Below are 20,702 nucleotides of genomic sequence, written 5' to 3' on the forward strand. Positions count from 1 at the left end.
GAAGTCTGGGGAACCTACAGAATTTTATTTAAAGATAGGAAACAACTGAAAAGCAGGCAGTTTGACAGAAAGGCACTTTAGTGTTTTCAAACTTCTCTATAACCACAAACTGGATACAACACACACCCCGCAAATATTAAGAAACAACCTGAATCCAGAGTGCAAAGGAAATCAAATTTTTAATAATATTCCTTTACATAATCAGTTTTTCAGGTTGCTATCACATTTGGCTAGGGTTTGTGGATACAGAGGTGGGACATCATTTAGAAACCAAATTGAAACTAACAACTGTCACACAGGAATGTTAAAGATTCTCAAATTATCACTCTAGCAGAGGAAACAACTATGGTCTCCAACAGCTTTTCTGACTGTGAAAAGGGCTTCTACAAAACAGGTATTTCAATAAGTTACAGACTTTTACCTTTTTGTACAAGCTCTTCCTCCTGGCAGCATTAATGATGAGTCTGAAAGCTATCAAAGTCTTTTGTTTTTTTTTTAAAAGAAAAGTTTTTGATGGGGTTTGTGACTATCCTTAAAGAGATTTTAAAAAAACAAAAACGTGTAAGGCAAAATTTGTGGCTTAAGGTAGTATATTATTTTGGGTAAGATTTTAATTTTGTTTTCTGGACTTCTCTTAGAAGTGAGTTGTTGTTGTTGTTGTTGTTGTTTTTTTAAATATGGCATCGTTAGACTCCCCTTAAAATTTTATGTGTTTGTGCATTTTTCTGGGGAGAGGGTCCAGTTTCTTCATCACCCACAACAATTTAAAAAACACTGTCTTAGAATATAGAGATTATGAATACAAATTTACCAGGTATTACTGTTATAAGCAAGGTTAAGGTAAATGTGGTACAGAACTTTCAAGACAGAACAGAATAATCGGCTTTAATTTTTATACAATTGCCACATTTAATAATATAAGAACAGTGATCACATTAATCGGGGTAATAAAGATAAAACTTTTAGGAAAGCTGTATCATAATGATAGAGCATTTCCAGAGATATTTTAACTGATTCTTGGTCTTTAAGTCAATTATTATGAAAGCAAACTTTGAGCAGGTCTACCTTGATTGTTTCTAGAATTTATAAGTTGTTCCAAGAGCAGGATTAGTTTGACTTACCCACAAAGTCCCCCTTTTACTTTATATTTGGCCATGCTTTTCAATTTAGATTGCAAAGGATGGGAACTAAGTTTTTCAAACGACTTATAATTCAAAACATTTCCTTTATTTTCAGTGATTTGGGAGTGCAAAAGTGTGGCGGTGTCTCTTTCCCTGTGACTGACTGCTGTAGCCTACAGTGAGAGCTTCTGGTACCATCCTTATTTTGACAGAAAGTGCTGTTTCTCTTTGTCCCCATAAAATCACATCCTAACTCTATCCAGCACTCCCTAATACTATCCTTTAGGTAAGAGTCTGTTTTTCTTTCCAAGGGCATGAGGCTCCTCACCTTATCTTACCTTATCATGAATAGCAGCTTTATAGTCACTTGTATGAATTTCTTTTACCAGCCTATGACAGAGGCTCTCTAAACTGGTAAATAACTACTTTTCAGATAGGGAAATTCTGCCAAGAGGATAGCCTAACCCAGACAGGTCTGAGATTACTGGCTTTCAAACTATAATCGGAAATGAAAAAATTATTTCCATGCATATATATATTTCTATGTATATAGTGCCTTTTAAAGTATAATAATGGTGAAATAATAGGGTTTATTAATAGGTGGTTCACTTTAACCACCTAGCTTTTAGCGAAACACATATAATTTTGAGTTTTACTCTACCTACTGAGAATACCCAAAAAGCATTCCAGGTTGGCAACATTTATTCTGCAGTTTAAATTCGGAAAGTCAGAATTTCAGTGTGTATTAAAATCCATGGCCATTTCTACTTCTGCTGAAGATATTCATAGGTTCAGCTTCAGATCTCCTCTGCATGAAGACTCAGGGTCACAAAAGGCACAAGGCTAAAAATACTCCCTTCGCTCATCCTGTAGGACTCACCTGCTCCAAAGGATTGAAGATACAGCCATGTACAGAAAAAGAGTATGGAAACCCTTCCACTGCTTATAAGTTAGTCACTAGCCTTTATATTTTGTACATGAGGAAAAGTACAAACTTGGTTCACACAACACTGTTTGTCATTTCTATTCTGCAAGGTAAAATTTGGGTTGAAAATCCACAGTCCAAAGAAACCTCCGTAACCAAACCCACTCCCTCCAAAGAGGGAGAGTAATGGTCAGGTCTGATACAAAGGAAGAGTTGTGAGTCTGAAGAGATGAATTCAGAAGACTTGTCTCTGTGGGCTATAACAGCAGCTCCTTTTAGTAAACAGTGCACCAATTGCTGCCATCACTTGGCATCAGCCCTCCAGTAATAAGCAATATAAGGTCAACAAACCACCAAATCCCAAGTCCTCCAAGTGTCAAGAGCTTCCCTACTGCTGTGCCGGTGTGTCCCAGACAGAAACGATCCACTCCAAAACATCCCAGGAAGAAAGAGTAGAGTAAAGTGGTTATAAAGTAGTGTCCGGTATACCTAGACAAAAGGAATTAAAAGGAAGATGTTTACCACATGAAAATTAAAATACTTAATGATTAATGAATTTAACGTAAGTGAAAAGATGGTCCCTCTGTGGCCTCTTACTCCCTTACCAACCCCACCCGCCCACCTCCAAAAGAGGACCTCTAGTTGGTCTTGAGTTTCAAAAGCATACTTGCCAAGATATGGAAGACTTGTAAGAACAAGTACTGAGTTGGACTGGGCAAGAAATTATCTGGCACATTAGTACAATAGGCATCTGGTGCGAGTGGAATCTGGGCCCCCAATCCTGCCCCACACAGGCTCCTTTCCTGAGGCTGTTGTTCTGAATGTAGTTCTAAATGTAGTTAGTTCTCTAATGAAGTGTTGCCTTTCCTTAAAGGAACACTGATCTCCATATACCTTTCCTGCTGTCTTGGGGCAACTACAAACGGGATGTCTTCATAAGGATTTCTGTCTTACATACTGTGATGACACTCAATTGCAATTACGCTACCATCATCACTAAACATAGTCATAGACTATTAGCAAATGGTGTAAGTAATTTCTGTGCTTTCAAGCAGAATTTATAAAAATTACCCTAATTCTTTAAGGTAAACTGATTTTCAGGGAGAGGCCCATACTTTTCATAATAAAACTTTTATTCCTGAAGTACTAAGACTATTTTCAAAGGATTTATGCCCATCATAGGAATTCTGGTGCTAGATCATCTGGTCCAACTCCTTCATTTTGTAGATGAGGGAGGGGACAGAGACTCTGGGTGCCCATAGGGACTTAGCTAGTTGGTGAAAGAGACTTAGGACCTCAGGTCTCAAGTCCAGTGTCCTCTCTGTTATAACTATCTTGCTCCTGTCCATGGATTACACACAGTAGTAATCATGTTGCCCCTTTAACACTTAAGGTAAAAGAAAAAGTCACATCAAGAGATGACAAGGAAAACAGCTCTACCTCTGCCCAAGTACCAACTACTCCATTCAAAGTAACACTTACTTTATACAAGGTTTATTCTCTCGTAGGAAGGTCCTAGGACTGGCACACTCAATTCCATCTAAGGCATGGCAATGGACTGATGTGTGTTCCACATCCTTGTAGGCCTGACCACCGAACTGTGGAATAACAACCAAAACAAAACAAAACACACCAAGTAACACAAAACGTATCTTTATGTTAATTAATAAAAGCTGACTCAGCATGATAATTATTCTAACAAAGTTGGGGTAAAGCTGTTCTGAAGAACAAGGAATTTAGTGACATACTTCATGTGATTTTAAATTAGTCCATCGTAAATGTACATTGTTTTAAATAAACTCCTCAAAAATTCTTTATGATTGGCTTGTTTAATAACATAGTAAAAACATTTATAATCAGTTTCATTAAATGCCATTTAGGATTGGTGGACACAATGCTTTAATTAGCCTGTATTAACAGGACAAGGAGCACATTACTAAGGTTTCGGGAATGGGTATTTAAAAAGTTAATGTGTTGTAGAGGTCTGTTTTATATATTATATATGAACATCATTAGAAAGAATTCAGAATATCAACTGACTCAGGACTTGATTTAGGTCCTGAATATATGATTATCAAATATTTGTAGTACATCTACAGTATGTTTAAATTCCAGTAAAAAATTTCAGAACAGCACCTCTGACCCTTTGTGTAGCTGAATTCTAGAAATGAAAGCACAGCTGTATATTCTCTACTGGCACCTTTTTAAGTGTTTCACTGCTATTTTTGTTGGAGCATTCCTCAAAGGGCAGGGAATGGGAAATGAGGATGCTTACTCCTATACTGTACCTCCCCCAGGGACGCAGGTATCTGAGTATTGCCAGTCCTCTGGACTTCTGGGAGAAGTGACAGTTGGAGTGCCTTGACAGGATTAATCCAGTTTTTAATTAAAATGGGCAAGAATAAGTGATCTGTATACAATGCTAACTCAGACTTTTATCAATAATCATCAATAGAACAAAATCTCAGTGTATTGATTATACTTCTTTATACATGATTGCAGTTAAGAGTTGCTTTTTTGGTTTTATTACTTTCAGGTTAATTTCTGTGTCTGATGCAGTACTAAGAATGTTTTCCTGTAATTCTGTTACACCTGTGTCTTGACTTGCATTATGCAGAATATAACATAATGGTGAGTCCACAGTGGGGAGAAAGTACATGAACTTCACTGGTCTTTTTGGAGTCTGACTAGGAAGTGTGTACCCAGCTTTAGGGATATTATCAATGGAAATGAATGGCCTCTCTTTATTTCAGGAGGTCACTGTTACTAAAGGCATCTCCTTGAATGCTGTTACATCCTACAAAGACATATACTGATCGACCCTACCTGATTCCTAAAGACATTGTAGAAACTGCTTGCTTGGTGAAAAGAAAGGTCATTGGCAAGAGGAGCTCTGCCCCAAATGTATGTGTAACAAAAATACTGCTCAATTCATCATCGGTTTTAGAAAGCACAAAAGCCTTTTTTCACTCTTTCAGAAAAGTATATGACTGGCATGATAATTAAGGATGACATTTTTAGCTTCAAATCTGTCAATCTCAATGGCCAAGGAACCAAAGACAGATTGGTTTTTGCACTTGGGTAGTTTTCGCACCGAGACTGCTTCTTCCTGAGGAAACTAAATGCCGTGTTCAGCCTCTGACCCTGGCCATGTTGGAAATTTCTAGCTAACAGTCATTCTACAAAAAGGTAACTTCATACCCTTTATACTTTTCTGTAACTTCTTAAATATGTTTCTGGAAGAGTTTGGTTATAAAAGAAAACAAAACCCACCTTGAGACAACCATAACCAAGTTCCTGAGATGCCGTTGTATTTCCAACATGATCCACTGGGTCATCACATTCTATGAATTCATCAGGTCTATAAATCAGCAGTAAGATCATGATCATCATATGGTCTTTGCAAATGGCTGTTTACATGTACATAATCAAAACAGGCAAGAGACATTTCTTCAAGTTTCTGGGGTTTAATATTCTGATTCTTTCGCAAGACAAGAGATGGTGTCAAATTGAATGAAGTACGGCAGGTCAAATAGACAGCTATCCAAATGACCCTTTTATTGGGGCGGGGGCGAGTTTCTGGTCCTATTTCCACAGATTCTACTTCTGCCATGGCTTCATCTCTTCCCTAGGCCAACAGCCACAAAGCTATGGGTGCAAAATTGACGCCCAAAGATTCCCAGTTCTCTCTGCATTTCCCAAACGCCTTTTCTTATTTGACTAAAATGAGATGTTAAAAAAATTACTTGGTTCAGCAACGGTAAGGATATTATTCCCCCCCGCCCCCCAGGAAGTGCCTCGTAGGCAGGGACAAGTAATCAACTCCACTTGTGCCTCACGCAGTACTAGCACCTGCGATGGAGTCTCCTTCGGTTCAAGGGAGCAGGTCAGAGAAGACACAACCTCGTATCCTTCTTCCGGAGGCTATGTGATGTCACTGCTCCCTACTTCTCCTCTTTCGGGATCCCAAAGGATCTGCCACCGACACACAAGGTTTTGCCTTACATGGGTGGTAGGAGGGAGTACCTGGCATATTCACCTCCCGCACGTAGATTATCAGGTCCTCAAGGTGGAGAGGGTCCGGGAAAAAAAAATAGCAGCCTCCCACTCCTCCTCCCCTAGTACACCCATATATTCCCGGTCCTATCGCCATCTCCACCTGCCTCGACGACTGGGTAGCTTACAGGTAAGAGCAAAGGATGACCGGAGAGTTGGGGTCGCCATATTCCCAGCTCGGCGCGCCGGCGGAGACCTCCGGGTGGGCGGCGCCAGCGGATGTGAGCTCGGGCTCTGCGGTAGCGTTGTACGAGTGGCTCCGGGAGACACAATGCAGCAGAAGGAGATTTCCCAGCAGTAAAGCCGCCTGGCCGCACAGAAGTAAGTAACTCACCGGGAAACCACCCAGCACCATCTTCCTGGGCCCGGTAGTGGAGAGCCGGCCTCTTCAACCACAAAAACCCGGCGGGCACCGCAGACCCAAGCCCCGCCTGGTCAGGCCCGTAGCCCCGCTCCTCGCTGCCAAACAGCCAATGAACGTGCAGCTCAGCGCTCCGCCCAACCGCCGACAACCAATCTGAAAAGGCTGCGCAGGGGGGCGGGGCTGTGCATCGCTTCTGCTGCTCAATTTCTCTTCTGGGTCTCACGTTCCTCCTGCTTCTGCTCTGAATGCTTCGTCCAATCGGTTCTTTCGACCTCCCAAGTAGGCGGGCCTGGGAGTAGAAAGGGGCGCGGACTAGTGCGGATTTTAGCGTCCAGATCGCAATCCCATTCTCTCGCTGGGGACTGGATTTTTCCCTACGTCAGCGGTAGCGAGCGCGATGTCGGGAACGAGCTCGGACAAGGGCCGAGTTGCGTCAGTGCCGAGCGCGTGTTCGTCCCGGGCGCGCGCATCCCTGCCCGCTCTGGGGCCCCGGCAGGGTTGGAAAATGATGGAGCAGACGAGGCAGAGGCGACCGAATGTTGAGTAGAACCTGCGGAATCTGCCGAGATGGGATCCCGCGCGAGCTCGCCCTTTGGAACCCTCCGCTTCCAGTGGCTGCTGTTGTTTGGCTTGGTGGGCCCAGTCCTCGGTGGGGCTCGGCCAGGTGGGTGTCCCCCCAGGGACCGTTGGGATTGCTGTTTCTTAGGGCTGGGACGCTTGGAGTTACCCCGAGGTGCCTGGAAGTGGAGGGGCCTGGCCTGGGGACTGCACTCGGGGTCGGGAGGCGGAGCCGCGCCAGCTGTGTGTGGACGGTGCTTAGACCCGAGGTTCAGCGTCTGGCGCCCCCAACCCTTCTTGGCACTGTTCTCCTGTCTGGTTCCCCTTTTTCCGTCTCCTACTTGGCATAGCCTTTTGCTGTGCTCCCCACCCCCATCTCGCGCAAAGCTGGGTCCCCCCCAGACTCTCTCCCGACTACTCTGGATCCGACTCTGACCTCGGGGAGTCTGCTGGGTGCGCGCCGAGGGTGTGTGCACGTTTAAACTGTTTTGAGAAATGGAGCTTGGTCTTGCCTGTGAAGTTAATGTCACTTGCAAAGAGACCGGGAGATAGAACTTTTGGTCCAGGTTATAATTTGAAAATTTGACGTTTCTTTTATTAGGGGAATCACCAGTAGGTCCACACAACTAAATGTAGTGATGGAATAAAGGGGGGGGGGATTGCTCATTTTTCTTGGGCCAGTTTTGTTGTAAGAATACTTCTTTTTGGAAACGAAGTGCTACATTTTTTTGACCAGTATTTTATCTGAGTGTTTACTGGGTTTGTAATGTCTTCAAATTCGGACAAATAATCTCTGCTGTGTTTAAGTCACCGTAGTAGCGTTAAGAATTAAACATGTTATGTGAAATCGCATTTGAATTATGAAACTTTCCTTGAATATGTAAGGTTATTTATATTAGAGATGCCCAAACATAGTGGGAACAAGTCGCCAACGCTGTAGCTTTTTCTGGACAAAACTTCTTTATTTTGGCTCTTGTATTGAATTATTGTTTGTATGGCTGTCTGTATTTTCTTTTATCAGTTGTAGAGTATGATGGAGAATTTTTTTTTAATTGTTGTTACTTAATCATTTCTTTGAGAATTCAGAGGTGATGATGGAAGATTTCAATGCAGGGCTGCTGACCTTCAGAAAACTAATTACATTTTTTCTTTTCTTTGGTTTATTCTTTTTAAATTAAGTAAATTGGCCCCATTGCAGGAATTTTGAAGCTCTAAACAGTGAAGCTTTATTGAATGGGAAGCTACCAATTTTTTTCTGGTTAAGACTTTTTTGCCATGGTATTCTAGATGGTTAACATTTACCAATATTTAAGGTGAAGTAGACTATACATCTGGAGTTTTAGTACTCCATGACTGTGTATTCGCAAATATAAATAAGGCTATATTTTTAATGTTAATGTATGTATCGATTATTACACACCTGCATATAGATGTATGGAATAGCCTTATGGTTTTTAATTGTGGTTTTAACAGTTTATGGCCAACCCCTTCCTCATTTAAATAGGTGTATGCTTTCAAACTTTAGTCAACGTTTATCCAACTCCTATAAACACCATGCGCAATGCTTGTCGAGGGGCAAAGGGTGACTAAGTCTCCTAAGTCCATCTGAAGGAAGTTGGGGAAGGTTTCAGAGAGAAAGTGATGTTTGAACTCATCTATATTGATGAATGTTCAAGTAAAGGGGTAGGAGTACATTCTAAGCAGAAGAAAAGAGTTTTTGCAGGAGTATGGAGAGGGTGAAAGAACATAACTTTTAGGGAATGATGAGAATGTCTTCAGGCAGTCTATGTAACAGGGATGCAAGGAAGAAACTAAGATAGGTTGGTACCAGTTGGGGAGAGTCTTCTAACCTTCTCCCCTTTCATACAACACCAGTTTGGGACCGTCTTCTATGCCATGCAAAAGGGGTTGGAATTTACCCTGTAGGATAAAGTTCTTTGGAAAAGAAGGTTTCTAAGAAGGGGTGTGACATGACCATATTTGCGATTAAGATAACTGGCAACATAATAGATGACAAAATATAGGAGGGTGGAGGCTTTTGTAATAGTGTGCAGTGAGTCAACTCATGTTTCCCTACGGGAATGTTCTTCCAAAATCAGCTGACTCAATTTTTGCAATACAGGAAGGATGTTTAAAGCATGCACTGAAACCTTTTCTACTAATGGAAGAGGAGTTTGAGAACTCAGTAAGTACCATCCACACATCGGTTACATAGGAGTTAAATAGATTTTGGAAGGATTTTTACTAACATTTGTAACATTCTGTCAATGAGGAAATGCAGTATAAATTCCAAACAGCTGACACCAAGAGTAAACTTTTTTTTTTTAAACTGGAACTAACAAAGGTAACTTTGTATCATTGTGAAAAATAACAAGGAGGATTGGGTATGACTCTTCCGTTTTTCTCTTTTAAGGAAGTTAAGTACCATGCACAGATCTAGAATTAAAAAAAAATTAAAAAGACTTGCATTCTAAACAAAAAGAGTTTTAACATGTAATTATTCATGGTGAATCACTATAACATGAACTGTGTAGTAAGAACTTATTTTGTGTAGTAAGAACCATACTAATTTTGTTTTTCAGTAACAGCAAATTACTTGAGTTTGATATGTTTGTGTTTGTACTGTGTAGGAGAATATAGTCTTTTAAATTTAAAGATAGTTTGGTTTTCCAACTTTCAAGTAAAAAATAAAACACATATGATTAAAATATGTACAAAACAACTTGCTGGGTTCTAACCCAGCTTTAAAAGAGCACTTGAACTTTTACCTTACCGAAGTGTAAGTTACCTTTATATTTGTGTTTTGTTAAACATCCTGGTTTATTATAGAATCCTCCCAAGGACGCAAACTCTGAGTAGCTGGAGGCTTTTTCTTGGAATAGCCACCAACCCAAATATATGACACATAGTCTCATGCTATTTCTTTTTTCCCTTGGATACCTAGTATGTAACCGTCTCGGAGTTATGCCATTGTTTGAGTCAGTCCTGTGGCGCTGACTGCCTCATAAGTAAATCCAGTCCTCTTGGTAGCTCAGTGACTAACCTCTCAGTACCTCTGAGTGGGTCCAACACAGACCCAACTAAAGTTGGATTGCACTTTGAATTGTATAATCTTGTTTGTATATTGAGAGATAATTGTAGTTGATTTTTCACTTTGTGACAGTGTTATTTTGCTCAAATCATTTTCCCAGCATGATCATGTGTAAGATACTGCTTAAATCACATCTTTGAAGAGTAAGTTAGGGGACCCGAGACGTTCATTTAATTTGGTCAGTTTTTAAATATGCAGTTGTTTTTGTATTTATTTTTGTTTATCTTAATATAAGACTTAGAGTATTTCATCTTATAATAAGTAAAAATGATGCCATGGCCAAACATTTGTTATACTGTAAGATAAAACCCATTCCCATATGTGGGAAGTGCCTTTTTTCTTTTAATGAGATGTTTCATGGTCAGCTCATTTTAGGAGGATCTTCCCCCTTCCTGCCCCCAATCCCCTTTGGAATCCCCTTTAGCCTCTCCTTAGACCCCTCCTGTGAATAGACCCCTGGAGGCCCCCAGATTAGCTTTATTGACACCTTAGAATCCTGCTGTGAATAGATGTTCTGCTCATAGTTGCCTGAGAGGAGTGGTTAGGCAGTCTGTGGCACAGCATACCCTGAAACGGCATTGCCATTAAAATGAGAAATATGGGGGCCATGTGCATCTGTGGAAAATTGATATAAAACATGTTACTCATGAAAGCTTAGTTTAGGTTGTTCATGAATATTACGATTATGAGATCTACGTGTGTATAGCAGTAAAAATAAGAAGAGGTCGTTTACTCAACACACATTTCTTGAATACTTACTGGACCAGTGAAGGAAACACATAGTAAGATACGGTCCTTTGTCTCTAGAAACTTAAATTCCTTACTAGAAGAACTTAGGCTATTAAATCTTATAAATGGTTGGCGTTTGTCCAAAAGGGGCACTTATACACAATAGCAAAAGCCTTGTTTCTTTTTAAATGTAAATATAAAAAGAATTATAACACTAAAAAATATAAGAATATAGGGCATAGCTGTAGAAATTATAAGATAGTTATTGTTATATGATGTATGTTTATTTGGGATTGACCTTGTGAATGGAATGGAAATATGTAGCTCAAAATAACAGTGCTTTGTGGATCTAATTACAACAATTTCTCTTCAAGAAATAATTTGGAAAACAGAATTACCTTATTTATAAGATAACAACTGGTATGTGGAACCCATGTTTATTTTCTATAGTGAAAGTGCTTAAAGGTGGTTATTTGTTTACATAATAGGCAGGAAGGAAAGGAGAAAAGCTTGTGGCTGAGATTCACATTTGTTTGCATTGCAATTAGGTGGAATTCTTTTAACTTATTTTCCCTCTACTATAGTTACTATTACCCAACCTCCTTCTATTAGACTTCCTCCAAAACACAGTACATCAAAGATCTAAGGAGTTAGAGGAAGAAAGAAGTGAAACAAACACCTTTCTCTTTCTTTTGCTAAGTTTAAGACACTTTAATTTTCATGTTTCAACTCTTATTTTTATGTCCAGTCCATGTTTTCTAGTAGTGTGAATTTTGATGGTGCGTATATTTTGTCAAATTCAAATAAAACAGTTTGTATTCTCCCTGGTGTTGATTGTATTAAGATTTTGATTTATTATGAACTATATCTTTATACCAGTGGTTTTCAGCTGGGGGTAATTTTGCCCCCAGAAGACATCTGGGGGATATCTTTAGTTGTCATACTGGTGGTACTTTTGGCATTTAGTGGGTATAGGCCAGGGAATACTACTTAATATCCTACAGTGGAGGGGGCAGCCCCCACAACAACAAAGAATTTCCTGGCCCAAGATGTTAAAAATGCTGAAGCTTTATAGAAATAATGTTAATGCGCTTCCCTTATAGTAACGTGGGAGACATTATTTTGGTTCCCATGAGAAGATGCTACCGTTTGGAGTTAAAAAATAAAGGAAATTGAAAAATCTATACAAGGTATGAACAGGAAAAAAAAAAAGAAACAAGAACTCATCATAAGAAAGAAATTTTGAAAAAAATATGGGAAGGAGGATTTTCATTTCACTAGTGTATATTAGTTTTGAATGATATAACCCAAATGTGTACATTTCTTATGTTTTGGAATTCCTTACGAGAATAAGAAAGTGGATCCTTGGATTTTAAAATCAAGAAATCAGTGTCAGAATAATAGCTCTTACATACAGAAGTTATTATGGGGAGCTATAATTTTGAAAGCCCTTTAAAAAGAAATGATTAATTGTGGCTTTCCCCCCAAAAACGAGCCTTGTTTTAAAATGGGAGGGAAGGATAGAACATTGTATATTTTATTCCTATATTGGACTTTTATTCTTTGCTAGCAACCTGGATGAAGGGTCCATAGTTTCAGTGAATAGTTCACTGTCCTGAAACTAGCTGTATTACCTTGTAAAGTCACTTAACCTGTTTCAAAGTGAGAGCTCTTTAACTATCTGCCTGCTCATTTGTAGTTCTCTTTTCTGAGGTATTTATTTCCTTTTCTCTCTGATATTTACTTCTGACTTGTGATGAAAAAATGTCTGTTTAGTTGCACGTTGTTTAGCTTCTAGTGTAACATTTGTCTGAGTCTATTAGCATACATATCCTTGCCTAAAATGACTTAAAAAACTTTTTATTTTGAAATACAAGGTCTGACAATTAAGTTCGCGAACCTGCCACCCTACGCTTACATTGGCAGCACTGTACAAACAGCTTGGTAAGGTTTCATAACCTTGGTATATCAGTGTCTCACAGCTGTGTTCGTGTTGACGTGTGGCAGTGTCTTGCTGAGTGGCGTTCATTATTTTTGTGTGTGGTTGTGTGCCATCGCGAGAATATCTGAGCTTGAATTAGAGCAGCGAAGAAACATTAAATTTCTTGTTAAACTTGGCAAGAGTGGAAGTGAAGTCAGGGACATGTTAGTCTAAGTTTAGGGGGATAATGCCATGAAGAAAACGGCAGTGCACAAATGGATTAAATGTTTTTCTGAGGGGAGAGAACGCATCACTGATGAATAGAGGTCAGGGCGGCCAGTAATGAGCAGAACTGATGAAACATTGTAGAAATTATTCGAATTGTGTGTCAAAATCATCGGCTGATTGTGAGAAGCATAGCAGACCAAATAAACATTGATAGAAAAACAGAAAAATATTAACTGAAAATCTTGGCATGAGAAAGGTGTGTGCAAAAATGGTCCTGCAGGAGCTCTTACATCATGATAATGTACCAGCTCACAGGGCACTGTCTGTGAGGGAGTTTTTAGCCAGTAAGCAAATAACTATTGGAACACCCTCCCTAATCACCTGATCTGGCCCCCAATGATTTCTTTCTTTACCCGAAGATAAAATAAATATTCAAAGGAAGACATTTTGATGATATTCAGGACATCAAGTGTAATATGATGACAGCTCTGATGGCCATTCCAGAAAAAGAGTTCCAAAATTGCTTTGAAGGTTGGACTTGATGCTAGCACTGGTGCATAGCTTCCCAAGGGTAGTACTTCGAAGGTGACTGTAGTGATATTCAGCAGTGAGGTATGTAGCACTTTTTCTAGCATGAGTTCGTGAACTTAATTGTCAGACTTTATAATTATAGAGTTACAGGAAGTTGCATAAAATGTACAGGATATTTACTATTTATCACACAGAATTTCTAATCTGTTACCCACAGAAAACATTTTATTCTTGCCATCTAATTCCTGCCACCACTTCTAAAGTAACTGTCTTAATAGTTGAACAGATTGCCATGATCCAGAATGAAATTATTAAGGGTAATATTGAAACTTGTGTTCTTAGGAATTTGGGAAACTGAAGGTCATTCAAACGTTTATTCTGGGTGAAAAAAAAGTCCTGTACCTCAGTTAATTTAAGATTAAGGCCATTTGTACTTAGTGATTTGAAGCCTGTATCTTTTAAGGCTATAGATTTCTTTTGACATGGTTCCCAATTGACAACTCCAAATTAATGAATATTTTGTCATAGTATCTCATAGATAAGCCATAGATCAGCCCTTGGTTGCTTTTGTGAGTATTGGAGTCCATTTCTGGTGTTTTTATGTAATGACGTGAAGCCACATTTAGATACTGTCTTTCCCCAAAAATACAATATTAATATAAGACCCGTCTTATGTTAATTTTTGCTCCAAAAGACGCATTAGAGCTGATGGTCTGGCTAGATCTTATTCTTGGGGAAACACGGTAGTATAATATGCTATATTTTCAGATCCAAGGGATTGATAGGTAAAGAGTTTGAAAACTGTTAGCGTGATGTGATTGTATTTCATATGACACAATTTATGTTTTCCTGTTTACACTGTATTTTTTAAAATCCTAAGCTAGACAAGGTTATAGACATTTTTATATATGTACAGTGTTATCTTGGGGAAAGTTAGGTGGAAAAATTTCATTTTAACCTGTATTTTGAGAAATCTGAGGGACATAAGGTGATTAATGACTGAGTGAATATATAGATTGGATCCCAAGGAGGACAATGTGGAAGAAAGGAGACAAGGCAAGAAGGTATATACAGTCTAGATGTGAGGTTAATAAGGCTGATGGAAAGGGAGAAGCTATTGAGAGGTGCTGGATAATTAATACTTTAAATAGTTTATGCTTTTTATTGAAGAAGCACTTCCTCCCCCCCAGTTTTAATTTCAAAAATAACACAGGGGTTACAAAATACATACTCATTATAAAAACAAATTCAAACAACACAGCCCCACGAGACTGCAGGAAATAAAAGTCCAAGTCCTTATCTCATTACTCTCTGGTTCTATTCCATTGTGGTAGCTACTTTAAACAAGTTTGGCATATTCACTTATGATATTTACATGTTTGTTTATGTCACATTTTATAGTCTTGTATATATGACATGTAATATAATGTTTCATAAACACTATAATACAGAGTTTTATAAAGGGAAAAGTAAAAGTCTCTACCTCATACCATTTCCTATACATACTTAAAAACAATTATTTTATTATAGAAAATATGAAACATGTACAACAGTAGAGAAAAGAGTAATGAACTACTGTGTACCCATTACCCAGTTTCAATATCATTTTTTATGCATCTTGTCCCTCAGACACACAATGGATAATTTTGATGCAAAGCCTAGACATATCATTTTGTTCTTGGATAATCAGAATGAATCTTCAAGACATAGGACTTTAAAAAAAAAATTTACCCACAATATTCTCATTACACTTAAAAATTAACAGTAATTTCTCAGGATCATTAGATACCTGTGCAGCATTAAAACCTCCCTGATTGTGTTAGAATTTTTTTTTAAACCAGGAATTTATTTGAATTAGGACCTAAACAGGTCCATACATTTATAAGGCTCTTTTAATTTATGAAGTTCCCCTCTTCTTCCTTTTTCATGGCATTTGTTTGTTGAAGAATTTCCACTTAATGAATTTATTTCCTAAATTCCATTAAGTGGAAGATGTGAGAGATCGTTTCTCCACCTTTCTGTCTGTGTATGCCAGTCTTAAGCCTCTGTATATGGATGTGGTTTTGATATATAGAGATATAACAGATAAGGAGTTTTCGTCCTTGATCCTTAGATGGTGACCACCACTTTGTCAAGTTCACTGAAAAAATTGACAGTTCTTGGCAATGATGCTGGAAGAAGAAGGGACGTGTTGGACATATTGAAAAACTGTGTCGGACTCCAGCATGGGGTGTCTTCCTAAGGGATTTGTTTGGCCAATTTTGATTATACTCAGTTTTTGCTCAAGTGATGACTTTAGAACCCAAGCCCTACTTAGATATGATTCCACTGTGTGGTGAACTGAATAGGATTGCAATTGGGAGTAAGTCTGCAGAATTTTTTTGAGTTCTTCAATATTCATAAATTTTACCTAAAGTTTATGTTTTAGGATAGATTAATGGCAGTAATTTTATTTGAGATAATCGCTACATTGTTGAGTGTGCATTTTATTAGAGTTAATCCATCAGGCATTACAAGTGACTTTTCTCTCTCTTACTGTCCTTGTCCATTTTGTAAGTATCCTAATATTATCTGGGGATGTAATTCATGTTGGATGAGGGTGGGAAATGCTGCTAGGCTTCAGAGGCCTCTCCCCCACTCATTTCTCCATCAAAGCAGTTCGTGCGCACGCACGTTTATATTTTAAGATTTCTTTTAATAAAAAGGGTTAGGGTTTATAGCTAAAACTTGTTTGAAAATGATTGCTGTGTATATATTGTTTGGATAAAGACTGACATCCTTTTTTAGGAAGTATATTTTTTCTCTTCATACTTACCTAGTGTATTGCTATTTTCATGTACAATACATATATATTTTAAAATGGGAATGTCAGGTGATTTTTCTGACTTGAACATTCAGCTTTTGATTTCTATTACATTTTGGTACATGTAGTTTTTCAGATTCACTTGGTATATAATACGTTGTTTCTTTTTTTTGTAGGCTTTCAACAGACTTCACACCTCTCTTCTTATGAAATTATAACTCCTTGGAGATTAACTAGAGAACGAAGAGAAGCCCGTAGGCCCTATTCAAAACAGGTAAGCTATCTCTTGGGAAATATGTATGTATTTAAGTTTCTTTTTTTTAAAATAACACAAGCATATTATTTTTAGTAGCGATTGGTTCAGTGAGTATTATTGGCCAATGATTAGTACAGCACCATAAAGATGGCACTGATGATTATTGGACATTATTCGTGTGAAAGTGACATATTGATCCTTGATATCTTTTTTTTTTAAGACAAAATGGTCAACTTGAAATTTAACAATTAAATGGTTAAATAAAATTCTAGGACAAGGGTAGGATGCTGATTACATAGCTTTGTAACCCTTAACTGACTGGTGATGGCTACAGAGGTCTCGTTATAATAATAATAATAATAATAATAATAATAATGATAATAATAAGTAACCTTTCTATTAGTTTGGGATAGGTAGAACACTCATACTGTATCTTCATGGATGCTAGAGTAGTGTGTTACATGCATATATCTGGGAATGTTTACTCAAAAGTAAGTTTTATCTCCATATTGGAAGAAACACACTTTGCTGTTAATGGGGCAAACCAGTCCACAAAAATTATTTTTTATACTATTTTTTCTTACTATCAATGTAAAGTTCAGAAACAATCTATTTGAATTTCAACTGATTTTGCAAACTCTTCAACTTTATGGACTTTTAATTTAACTTTATTGTAAAATTACAGTAAGAGATAATGAAGGGTAGAGTTTATTACCTCTGAATTGCTGATATATTAATACATATAAGGCAGCTAACACATTGCTTACGGACTGGGCATAGTAAAAAGAACACTGGAGTTTAGTATTAGGAACTTTTAATTCTCGTCCTCCCTTTGGGTACTACCAATAATTGGGTAGATCATTCAACTCTGTTTACTCTATAAATAAGAAATAAATGACTCTAAGATCTCTTTCCAGTGGAACAATTTATAATTTTTCCTTATTTTTATTTTGAATTGGGTGTTCTACCATTTGATGTTATTTTGCCTTAGAATAGAATTAACTTGTGCGTGCTTAGTTATGTTTCTTTTCTTCAACAGCACAGGAACTATGTTTTCTTCTTTATTGTGTTTCTAATCATATCTTCATTAGTACTGCACACGTCAATACTTGTGATCATAAAAAATGTCATTCATGTACCCTGATAAATATTTGGAGAAGTAGAAGCATTGTTTAGGCATTGGGGATATGGGAGGGAACAAAACACAAAAATCCATTCCCTTATGGAGCTTCCATTCTAGTGCGGGGGTGAGGGGGAAGAGATAATAAATAAATAATATAGATTAATAATATGGATTGCATAAGATGGTAATAAGTGTTCTGCAGAAAATTAAAAGCAGCAAGAGGGATAGGGAATACAGAAGCAGGGGTAGGGTAGGAGGGTTTGTATTTTTTTAATAGGACAGCTTGTGGAGGTCTTACTGAGAAGGTGACCCATGAGTGAAAGACCAGGAGGAGGGGAATGAGCAATGCAGGCAGATATTTGGGGAAAGAATATAGTATCACGAAACAATTTTTGGACTCAATTCTTCTCAGAGGAGATAGCAATGATGTTTTTATATCAGATGAATGGCCAAGAGCATAAAGGATAGGAAGGCACAAGGCAAAACGATGGCAATGGAAAGAGCTTGGTATTTTTGATGCTTCATTGGAGATACAGGTAGATCACAGAGAATTCTCAGGTTCCCACTCAGGTCATGGAAGTAGAATGCCAGGGTCTGGAATTTGGTCTAGGCCTAAAAGTCAGATGTTAATGTGCCCTAGAAAAGGGGATCATACTCTTTTCTTGACAAGATGTTAATTTCGAATCCAGACACAGTAGAGAAAATAAGAGGACACTTCTGATAATATTATTTGTTAAGTTCCTCCCTAACTTTCTCTTTTGTTAAAGAGTTAAGGCAAAGTTGAATCTTTTGGTTCCAGTTATCACATTAAATGCTTCTGGCTCATGAATTGGTGAGTTGCTGGGGAAGTTGTTTCAGAGAGGAGGACCCCATGACCGTGGGGTTGCCTCATCTCAATTCACTGACTGAAATTCTATTCATTATAAGGCCTGCTATTATTTCATATACCACTCATTAAGAAAAAAACATAGTGCTACCAGTCAGACTGCTGTGCCTTTGTACAATGCATCCTGATTTCAGAGGTGTTCATCTGTGGGGATAAAAGTATGTTTTAGAATTGATGAAATGTGGTAAATTGTGTGAAGATACAAAATCGTAACGATGTATGAATTTCTTTTTAACTCTCAGATAACTAGAACTAGGGATAAACTCTTGAAACTAAGAGGGCCATTTCATTTAAATAAAAGTAAGAACTACTTTATATTGTAGATAATATATTATGAACTTAGTAAAAATAATTTCCAAAGTTATGGCTGAATCGTAAATGAATTTAAGAAGAGTTTCGATAACCTTGTAAGTGATTTTCCACAATAGATTATTAAAGGTAGGCAGGGATGGTCAGAGTATATTTTTATTATTTAAGAACAGATATAAATTTCTTCCATAAAACAATTTCAGTTACCAAATTATTTTAATTGAGGATGGAATTTCCAGTGCCCTATAAATATCTGTTGTTAAAAAGTAACTTATAAGATGGTGTTTTATTATTTTCTCTTTATTTGTGCATTTAGGTATCTTATGTCATTCAAACTGAAGGAAAAGAGCATATTATTCACTTGGAAAGGAACAAGTAAGAAATTTAATTTTCTTTGGATTTTCAGTAACTTTTTTTCAATAGTTTATTGGTTTCTTTTCTAGTTAGATATTGTTTAGTAGATTGATAAAAACTGAGAATAATGAGAGTAGAAGTGTGGAAAAAGGCATACTGTTTTGTATTTCCTTTGACATTAGTGTAAGGGAAATTAAACTAAGAGAAAGTTGTGTTTAAGAAGAAAACTTTTTAATTGTGACAGCCCAAGGAACAACTTAGCAGGGATAAAGAAATCTTTAGTAATTGTATCAGTCTGTTAGAGCTGCCATAACAAAATACCACAGACTTAAACAACAGAAATTTATTTCTCACAGTTCAGGAGACTGGAAGTCCAAGATCAAGGTACCAACAGGGTTGGTGTCTGGTGAGAGTTGTCCACTTGGTTTGCAGATGGCCATCCATGTTCTCTCCGGGTGCTCACACGGCCTCTCCTTGGTCTGTGTGCATGGGGTGGGGGTAGTGGGAAAAGGAAGCTCTCTGGTGTCTTTTCTTATAAGGACACTAATTCTGGAGGCTCAAGACCTCATCCTTATGACGTCATTTAACCATAATTATCTCCTTAGTGGCCCTACCTCCAAATCTAGCCACACTGGGAGTTAGAGGTTCAACATACTAATTTTTTTGCAGAGTGTTGGGGGGGCACACAGACATTCAGTTTGTAACAGTAGTCTCTCACCTCCTCTTTTTAATCTTTTCTCCTCATTTTGGCATGTTTTCACCTGATCCCACTTTGGTAATATGTCTTCTTGGATTGCCTTTCTGTTTCCATGTTTAAAAATTAAATTTATTGGGGCTGACATTGGTTATTAAAGTTATATAGGTTTTAAGTGTGCAATTCTGTATTATATCACCTGTGTGTTATGTTCTGTGTTCACCACCCCAAGTCAAATTGCCTTCCATCACCATATATTTGACCCCTTTTGCCCTCTTCTACCTAACTCCCCTTTACCTTTACCCTCTGCTAACCACTAAACTGCTGTCTGTATCTACGAGCATTTGCTTGTTTGTCTTGTTTGTTGCTTTCAGTTTTATATCCCACCTATGAGTGAAATCATATGGTTCTCGACTTTTTCTGTGTGATTTATTTAGCTTACCGTGATAATCTCAAGATCTATCCATGTTGTCAAAAATGACAGTATTTCATCTTTTCTTATTGCTGTGTAATATTCCATTGTGTGTGTGTGTATACATATATATATACATATACATATATATGTATATGTATATAACTTCTTTATCCAATCATCTATCGAAGGATACTTGGGTTATTTCCATGTCTTTTCCACCATGAATAATGCTGCAGTGAACATAGGGGAACATATATCTTTATGGATAAATGTTTTCAAATTTTTTGTGTTGATACCCAGAAGAGGGATTGCTGGATCATATGTTAACTCTATTTTTA

The 20,702-nt window shown here is 37.8% G+C and overlaps 2 protein-coding genes across 3 annotated transcripts in view; one reads left to right on the plus strand and one right to left on the minus strand.

Annotated features, from left to right (window-relative positions):
* Positions 1 to 868: 868 nt before the first annotated feature.
* On the minus strand, positions 869 to 6,680 carry TM2D2 (TM2 domain containing 2). The gene is made up of 4 exons (XM_081045778.1): positions 6,231 to 6,680; positions 5,320 to 5,407; positions 3,529 to 3,644; positions 869 to 2,535 (listed from the first exon to the last, which is right to left on the minus strand). Exons 1-4 carry the CDS (start codon positions 6,455 to 6,457, stop codon positions 2,322 to 2,324), a joined length of 645 nt encoding a protein of 214 aa, XP_080901904.1. The 5' UTR covers positions 6,458 to 6,680; the 3' UTR covers positions 869 to 2,321.
* Positions 6,681 to 6,747: 67 nt separating this feature from the next.
* ADAM9 (ADAM metallopeptidase domain 9) overlaps positions 6,748 to 20,702 on the plus strand; it is a 100,478-nt gene continuing 86,523 nt past the window's right edge. The window contains exons 1-3 of one of the 2 annotated variants that reach the window (XM_081045779.1): positions 6,748 to 7,130; positions 16,504 to 16,601; positions 19,218 to 19,276. In XM_081045779.1, coding sequence (XP_080901905.1) covers positions 7,034 to 7,130; positions 16,504 to 16,601; positions 19,218 to 19,276 — 254 coding nt within the window. In that variant the 5' untranslated portion in view covers positions 6,748 to 7,033. The remainder of the gene's footprint in view (positions 7,131 to 16,503; positions 16,602 to 19,217; positions 19,277 to 20,702) is intronic. The other variant, XM_081045780.1, reaches the window with a different exon arrangement.

This window comes from Rhinolophus hipposideros (genome assembly GCF_964194185.1).
Source record: "Rhinolophus hipposideros genome assembly, chromosome: 4".
Classification (NCBI taxonomy): Eukaryota; Metazoa; Chordata; class Mammalia; order Chiroptera; family Rhinolophidae; genus Rhinolophus; species Rhinolophus hipposideros.